At 44.7% G+C, this 8,446-nt stretch overlaps 1 protein-coding gene across 1 annotated transcript; it reads right to left on the reverse strand.

Moving 5' to 3' along the window:
* Nucleotides 1–2,686: 2,686 nt before the first annotated feature.
* LOC124030537 (serine/threonine-protein kinase 3-like) lies at nt 2,687–7,758 on the reverse strand (the record flags this gene model as incomplete). The annotated part of the gene is made up of 3 exons (XM_046341837.1): nt 7,067–7,758; nt 5,658–5,853; nt 2,687–2,871 (listed from the first exon to the last, which is right to left on the reverse strand). Coding segments are annotated over exons 1-3 (444 nt in total), but the record flags the coding sequence as incomplete, so codon positions are not given.
* Between the last annotated feature and the right edge of the window lie 688 nt (nt 7,759–8,446).

The following is an 8,446-nucleotide window of genomic DNA, read 5'->3' on the forward strand; positions in this document are numbered from 1 at the left end:
TATATGTAGTTCCATGGATGGTTCTATATGTAGTTCTGGATGGTTCTATGTAGTCTCTGGTTTCTATATGTAGTTCGTAGTTCCATGGATGGTTCTATATGTAGTTCTATATGTAGATGACGGTTCTATGTTGATCTATGGATGGTTCTATATGTGGTTCTATGGATGGTTCTATATGTAGTTCTATGGATGGTTCTATATGTTGTAGTTCTATGGATGGTTCTATATGTAGTTCCATGGATGGTTCTATGGATGGACGGTTCTATATGTCGTTCCATGGACGGTTCGTTCCATGGATGGTTATTTTTTTGTTGTTCTATGGATGGTTCTATATGTTGTTCTATGGATGGTTCTAAATGTAGTTCCATGGATGGTTCTATATGTAGTTCTATATGTAGTTCCATGGATGGTTCGGTTCCTATATGTTGATCTATGGATGGTTCTATATGTTAGTTCTATGGATGGTGATCTATATGTAGTTCTATGGATGGTTCACATATGTAGTTCTCTATATGTAGCCCTATGGATGGTTCTATATGTAGTTCTATGGATGGTTTCTATATGTAGTTCCATGGATGGTTCTATATGTAGTTCTGGATGGTTCTATATGTAGTTCCATGGATGGTTCTATATGTTGATCTATGGATGGTTCTATATGTAGTTCTATGGATGGTTCTATATGTAGTTCTATGGATGGTTCTATATGTAGTTCTCTATATGTAGTTCTATGGATAGTTCTATATGTAGTTCTATGGATGGTTCTATATGTAGTTCCATGGATGGTTCTATATGTAGTTCCATGGATGGTTCTATATGTAGTTCCATGGATGGTTCTATATGTAGTTCCATGGATGGTTCTATATGTAGTTCTATGGATGGTTCTATATGTAGTTCTATGGATGGTTCTATATGTAGTTCCATGGATGGTTCTATATGTAGTTCCATGGATGGTTCTATATGTAGTTCCATGGATGGTTCTATATGTCGTTCCATGGATGGTTCTATATGTAGTTCTATGGATGGTTCTATATGTAGTTCTATGGATGGTTCTATATGTAGTTCCATGGATGGTTCTATATGTAGTTCCATGGATGGTTCTATATGTAGTTCCATGGATGGCTCTATATGTAGTTCCATGGATGGTTTGAAATGTTGTTCCATGGATGGTTCTATATGTAGTTCCATGGATGGTTCTATATGTAGTTCCATGGATGGTTCTATATGTAGTTCTATGGATGGTTCTATATGTAGTTCTATGGATGGTTCTATATGTAGTTCTATGGATGGTTCTATATGTAGTTCCATGGATGGTCCTATATGTAGTTCCATGGATGGTTCTATATGTAGTTCCATGGATGGTTCTATATGTAGTTCTATGGATGGTTCTATATGTAGTTCTATGGATGGTTCTATATGTAGTTTTATATGTAGTTCCATGGATGGTTCTATATGTAGTTCTATGGATGGTTCTATATGTAGTTCCATGGACGGTTCTATATGTTGATCTATGGATGGTTCTATATGTAGTTCTATGGATGGTTCTATATGTAGTTCTATGGATGGTTCTATATGTTGATCTATGGATGGTTCTATATGTAGTTCCATGGATGGTTCTATATGTAGTTCCATGGATGGTTCTATATGTAGTTCCATGGACGGTTCTATATGTCGTTCCATGGACGGTTCTATATGTCGTTCCATGGATGGTTATTTTTTGTTGTTCTATGGATGGTTCTATATGTTGTTCTATATGTAGTTCTATGGATGGTTCTATATGTAGTTCTATGGATGGTTCTATATGTAGTTCTATGGATGGTTCTATATGTAGTTCTATGGATGGTTCTATATGTAGTTCTATGGATGGTTCTATATGTAGTTCTATGGATGGTTCTATATGTTGTTCTATATGTAGTTCTATGGATGGTTCTATATGTAGTTCTATGGATGGTTCTATATGTAGTTCTATGGATGGTTCTATATGTTGTTCTATGGATGGTTCTATATGTCGTTCCATGGATGGTTATTTTTTGTTGTTCTATGGATGGTTCTATATGTTGTTCTATATGTAGTTCTATGGATGGTTCTAAATGTTGTTCCATGGATGGTTCTATATGTAGTTCTATATGTAGTTCCATGGACGGTTCTATATGTTGATCTATGGATGGTTCTATATGTAGTTCTATGGATGGTTCTATATGTAGTTCTATGGATGGTTCTATATGTAGTTCTCTATATGTAGTTCTATGGATGGTTCTATATGTAGTTCTATGGATGGTTCTATATGTAGTTCCATGGATGGTTCTATATGTAGTTCCATGGATGGTTCTATATGTTGTTCTATATGTAGTTCTATGGATGGTTCTATATGTAGTTCTATGGATGGTTCTAAATGTTGTTCTATGGATGGTTCTATATGTTGTTCTATGGATGGTTCTATATGTAGTTCTATGGATGGTTCTATATGTTGTTCTATGGATGGTTCTATATGTAGTTCCATGGATGGTTATTTTTTGTTGTTCTATGGATGGTTCTATATGTTGTTCTATATGTAGTTCTATGGATGGTTCTAAATGTTGTTCCATGGATGGTTCTATATGTTGTTCCATGGATGGTTCTATATGTTGTTCTATGGATGGTTCTATATGTTGTTCTATGTGATTGTTCTAGGTGATTAGGTGTAACTCACAAAGTCAAAGTCTCCGTCCTGCGGAACTTTCCAGTTGTCAGGGAAGACGTTCTTAGCCTGGCTGATGTGATAGCCTGGTTCCTGCTGCCGGTTATGGTTATAGCTCTCCTGTTGGACCTTAGAGTCCTGCTTGTCAAAGTAGTCCATGAAGGAGGGTCTCAGGGCCTGCTGGGAGGTGGGGTGTCCTGTGCAGAGAGAAGGAAACATTTACTCTACTCTCCCCAATGAATAACAAAACCACACGGTGTGGAGGGAGGTAGAGCTAGGCATGTTGGAGTAATGAACACATGTTAAAGGGATACTTCCGGATCATTTTGTCTCCGTTTCCAGTATGAAGGAAGTTGGAGGTAGTTTCGTGAGCCGCTATGACTATGGGTATCAGCTAGCATTATGGGTATCTGCGAGCATGCTAGCTGTTCCCATAGAGACTTCTAAGTGATTGCGCTAACGCTAGTTAGCAACTTCCTTCAAACTGTACGCAGAAACATAAAAATGGTTTCCACGAGGTCATTGACTCTGGGAAGTAGATTAAGAGCCTCATTGCCAAAATCCTGATGTATCCCTTGAATATAATAATTTTCTAACTGTGAAGATTTATATCTAGGAGGAATAGACAAAGTTTTAAAATATACTGACCAAAAATATAAAAACGCCTGTAAAGTGTTTCAAGAACTGAAATAAAAGAGCCCAGAAATGTTCCACATGCACAAAAAGCTCATTTCCCAAGCGACTTACAGCTGTAATCGCAGCAAAAGGTGGCGCTACAAAGTATTAACTTAAGGGGGCTGAATAATTTTGCACGCCCAATTTTTCAGTTTTTGATTTGTTAAAAAAGTTTGAAATATCCAATAAATGTCGTTCCACTTCATGATTGTGTCCCACTTGTTGTTGATTCTTCACAAAAAATACAGTTTTATATCTTTATGTTTGAAGCCTGAAATGTGGCAAAAGGTCGCAAAGTTCAAGGGGGCCGAATACTTTCGCAAGGCACTGTATATCCCTGTTAGTGAGCCTTTCCCCCCCAAGATAATCAATCCACCTGACAGGTGTGGCATATCAAGAAGATGATTAAATAGCATGATTATTACACAGGTGCACCTTGCGCTGGGGACAATAAAAGGCCACTAAAAAGGTGCAGTTTTGTCACAACACAATGCCAAAGATATCTATATTTTTGAGGGAATGTGCAATTGGCATGCTGCCTACAAGAATGTCCACCAGAGCTGTTGCCAGATAATTGAATGTTCATTTCTCTACCACAACATCGTGATAGAGAATTTGGCAGTACGTCCAACCGGCATCACAACCACAGACCACATGTAACCACGCCAGCCCAGGACCTCCTCAACCGCAGACCACATGTAACCACGCCAGCCCAGGACCTCCTCAACCGCAGACTACATGTAACCACGCCAGCCCAGGACCTCCTCAACCGCAGACCACATGTAACCACGCCAGCCCAGGACCTCTACATCCGACTTCTTCACCTGCTGAATAATCTGAGATCAGCCACCGGGGCGGCAGGGTAGCCTAGTGGTTAGAGCGTTGGACTAGTAACCGGACTGTTGCAAGTTCAAATCCCGAGCTGACAAGGTACAAATCTGTCGTTCTGCCCTTGAACAGGCAGTTAACCCACTGTTCCTAAGCCGTTATTGAAAATAAGAATTTGTTCTTAAGAATTTGCCTGGTAAAATAAAATAAATAAAATCCCGGATAGCTGATGAAACTGAATATTACTGTCTGTAATAAAGCCCTTTTGTGGGGGAAAACTCATTCCGATTGACTGGACCTGGCTCCCAGTGGGTAGGCCTATGGCTGGACCTGGCTCCCCAGTGGGTGGGCCTATGGCTGGACCTGGCTCCCCAGTGGGTAGGCCTATGGCTGGACCTGGCTCCCAGTGGGTAGGCCTATGGCTGGACCTGGCTCCCCAGTGGGTGGGCCTATGGCTGGACCTGGCTCCCCAGTGGGAAGGCCTATGGCTGGACTTGGCTCCCCAGTGGGAAGGCCTATGGCTGGACCTGGCTCCCCAGTGGGTAGGCCTATGTCTGGACCTGGTACCCCAGTGGGTAGGCCTATGGCTGGACCTGGTTCCCCAGTGGGTAGACCTATGGCTGGACCTGGCTCCCCAGTGGGTAGGCCTATGGCTGGACCTGGCTCCCCAGTGGGTGGGCCTATGGCTGGACCTGGCTCCCCAGTGGGAAGGCCTATGGCTGGACCTGGCTCCCCAGTGGGTAGGCCTATGGCTGGACCTGGCTCCCCAGTGGGAAGGCCTATGGCTGGACCTGGCTCCCCAGTGGGTGGGCCTATGGCTGGACCTGGCTCTCCAGTGGGAATGCCTATGGCTGGACCTGGCTCCCCAGTGGGTAGGCCTATGGCTGGACCTGGCTCCCCAGTGGGAATGCCTATGGCTGGACCTGGCTCCCCAGTGGGTAGGCCTATGGCTGGACCTGGTTCCCCAGTGGGTGGGCCTATGGCTGGACCTGGCTCCCTAGTGGGTAGGCCTATGGCTGGACCTGGCTCCCCAGTGGGTAGGCCTATGGCTGGACCTGGCTCCCCAGTGGGTAGGCCTATGGCTGGACCTGGCTCTCCAGTGGGAAGGCCTATGGCTGCGCCCAGTCTTGTGAAATCCATAGATTATGGTCTATGAAGTTATTTGAATTGACTGACTTCCTTACATGAGCTGTAACTCAGGAATTGTTGTATTTTGCATTGATATATTTGTTTCCAGTAGCAACACTACTATACTAAAGACAGAGACAGTTACAGGACAGAGGTCCTGAGGTTGGGGTTTAAGTCTTTCTCCATGTGCATCTAGTCTCAAATCAAATAAAAATGTATCACAAAAACTAGATAATGTCAGCTACATCCTAATGGGTACTACGCTGACAGCTCACTATAATAAATATAACAAAATGATCACAAAATATACTATGTTACAGCCTACGGTACTATCCTGACAAGCTCTACTCACTCCTCATTGAGCCTTCATCGTTGTCCTCCTCATCACTGTTGATGACCATGGTTCCCAGGTCTGCCTCTAACATGGTACTGCCGTGCTCGATCATGGTCTGAGCTCCGTCACTCATGGTGCTGGTAGCTCTCATGGTGCCAGCCCCCTCTGACCCAGACTTCACCATGGTGTGGGAGTCCACTTCCACCTCCTCTTCCTGGACACAGAGAGAGAGGACAGTCAGGTCAATCAAACTAACTTGTAAAGTCCTTTTTACATCAGCAGGTGGACAGTGAGGTGCTGGGATTCATTCATACAAATACCCACTAACTGCAGAATGTGCAGGCCCAAACCTGAGCTGTGTAGAAGGACATGTTACCCAGGAAATAAAAAATTACATTCAAAGTATCAACTGCAAATATATCAAATGTGTGCTGGCCCATTATTCTGCTTTCATACTAGGTATCTATTAACACAAAAACAACCTTTTAAGTATAAAATAAGCATTGGTCTTAAGCAACAAAAGCACTAATGTGTAATCCACCCATGCTCTACCAAGGTTTTCCAACACACAGCTTTAACCTACTACAGTAGTTATGTTAGTATATTGTACTTCAACACAGGTTGCTTAGGATTCAAACCTTCTTTGTGGAAGAATGTAGGACTGGCATTTGGACATGAGCTAGCTGACGTTATTCTAAAATGGATGAAATTATTTCAAATCAATCTACACACAATACCCAATGAGGACAAAGCAAAAACAGGTTGACATTTTTGTAACTTTGAAACTACCTTATTTACATAAAGGTATTTCTGGGGGGTCTGAATACTTTCGGAATGCACTGTATGTTGAATGAGCATGGAGACGAGAGCCTCACAAGTTTGACGAAATTACCTTTACACATTGACCTTTACACAATGACCTTTACACAATGACCTTTACATAATGACCTTTACATAATGACCTTTACATAATGACCTTTACATAATGACCGTTATATATTTCAGTCTAACATGGCTATTGACTTACTTTTGGAGCTTTTGGAGCATAGGGTAGACAAATTATATTAAATTATATATAGCTCTTTTATGAATTGTTGAGGTCAGCTGTTGTTGTCTAGCTCTAGCTAGCTAGCTAATGGCAAAAGTAATTTGTGTCAAGGTTCCATGACGTTTTCTTTGCCTGTTCAGCAGACTGGTGTTAGCTAACTATTAAGATACGTTTTATTGGTGTCATATTGACTTAGATGAAATGGGGGGAATATTTTAATATAACATTCAGCATCAACCAATCCCCTACTTGTAGTTGACGATCATCTATAACGCCCCTAGAAGCCCAGCCATTGAGGCAGCTTGGTGAACATGTCTGAACCCAGCTGCTTTAATGGCTGTGTACTGTGTACATAGATCCTAGACTAAACTATACGTACAGAGTCGTCCTCCTCCTCCAGCTCTCTCTGCTGCTCCTGTTGTCTCTTAGCCTTCATCTCCATGGACTCAGTGATCAGGTCTCTCAGGATGGTGACTGGCTTGGCGGCCGTGATGAACGGATGCTACAGGAGAGAGAGAGGAAGGCAGTAAGTTGATGAAGCTCCACATGCCTGCCAGTGGTTTAATATGTTGGTAGAGGAAGGGACAGCATAGACAGATAACTGTCAAGGTGCTATGCTCTGATGAGCTACAGAAGACCACACTATGATGTTCTACCAGTATACAGGAGTCTGTCTGTCTGACTCACCTGTGGTAGTCGTCCGTCCGTCTGTGTCTCACCTGTGGTAGTCGTCCGTCCGTCTGTGTCTCACCTGTGGTAGTCGTCCGTCCGTCTGTGTCTCACCTGTGGTAGTCGTCCGTCCGTCTGTGTCACACCTGTGGTAGTCGTCTGTCTGTGTGTGTCTCACCTGTGGTAGTCGTCTGTCTGTGTGTGTCTCACCTGTGGTAGTCGTCCGTCCGTCTGTGTCTCACCTGTGGTAGTCGTTCGTCCGTCTGTGTCTCACCTGTGGTAGTCGTTCGTCCGTCTGTGTCTCACCCGCGGTAGTCGTCCGTCCGTCTGTGTCTCACCCGCGGTAGTCGTCCGTCCGTCTGTGTCTCACCTGCGGTAGTCGTCCGTCCGTCTGTGTCTCACCTGCGGTAGTCGTCCGTCAGTCTGTGTCTCACCTGCGGTAGTCGTCCGTCCGTCTGTGTCTCACCTGTGGTAGTCGTCCGTCCATCCGTGTCTCACCTGCGGTAATCGTCCGTCAATCCGTGTCTCACCTGCGGTAGTAGTCCGTGTGTGTCTCACCTGCGGTAGTCATCCGTCCGTCCGTGTCTCACCTGCGGTAGTAGTCCGTGTGTCTCACCTGCGGTAGTAGTCGTCCGTCCGTCTGTGTCTCACCTGCGGTAGTCGTCCGTCCGTGTCTCACCTGCGGTAGTCGTCCGTCCGTCTGTGTCTCACCTGCGGTAGTCGTCCGTCCGTCTGTGTCTCACCTGCGGTAGTCGTCCGTCCGTCTGTGTCTCACCTGTGGTAGTCGTCCGTCCGTCCTTCCATCCGTGTCTCACCTGCGGTAGTCGTCCGTCCGTCCTTCCATCCGTGTCTCACCTGCGGTAGTCGTCCGTCCGTCCGTCCGTGTCTCACCTGGGGTAGTCGTCCGTCCGTCCGTGTCTCACCTGCGGTAGTCGTCCGTCCGTCCGTGTCTCACCTGCGGTAGTCGTCCGTCCATCCGTGTCTCACCTGCGGTAATCGTCCGTCAATCCGTGTCTCACCTGCGGTAGTAGTCCGTGTGTGTCTCACCTGCGGTAGTCATCCGTCCGTCCGTGTCTCACCTGCGGTAGTA

The sequence above is a fragment of the Oncorhynchus gorbuscha genome, unplaced genomic scaffold (genome assembly GCF_021184085.1).
Source record: "Oncorhynchus gorbuscha isolate QuinsamMale2020 ecotype Even-year unplaced genomic scaffold, OgorEven_v1.0 Un_scaffold_12508, whole genome shotgun sequence".
NCBI lineage: Eukaryota > Metazoa > Chordata > Actinopteri > Salmoniformes > Salmonidae > Oncorhynchus > Oncorhynchus gorbuscha.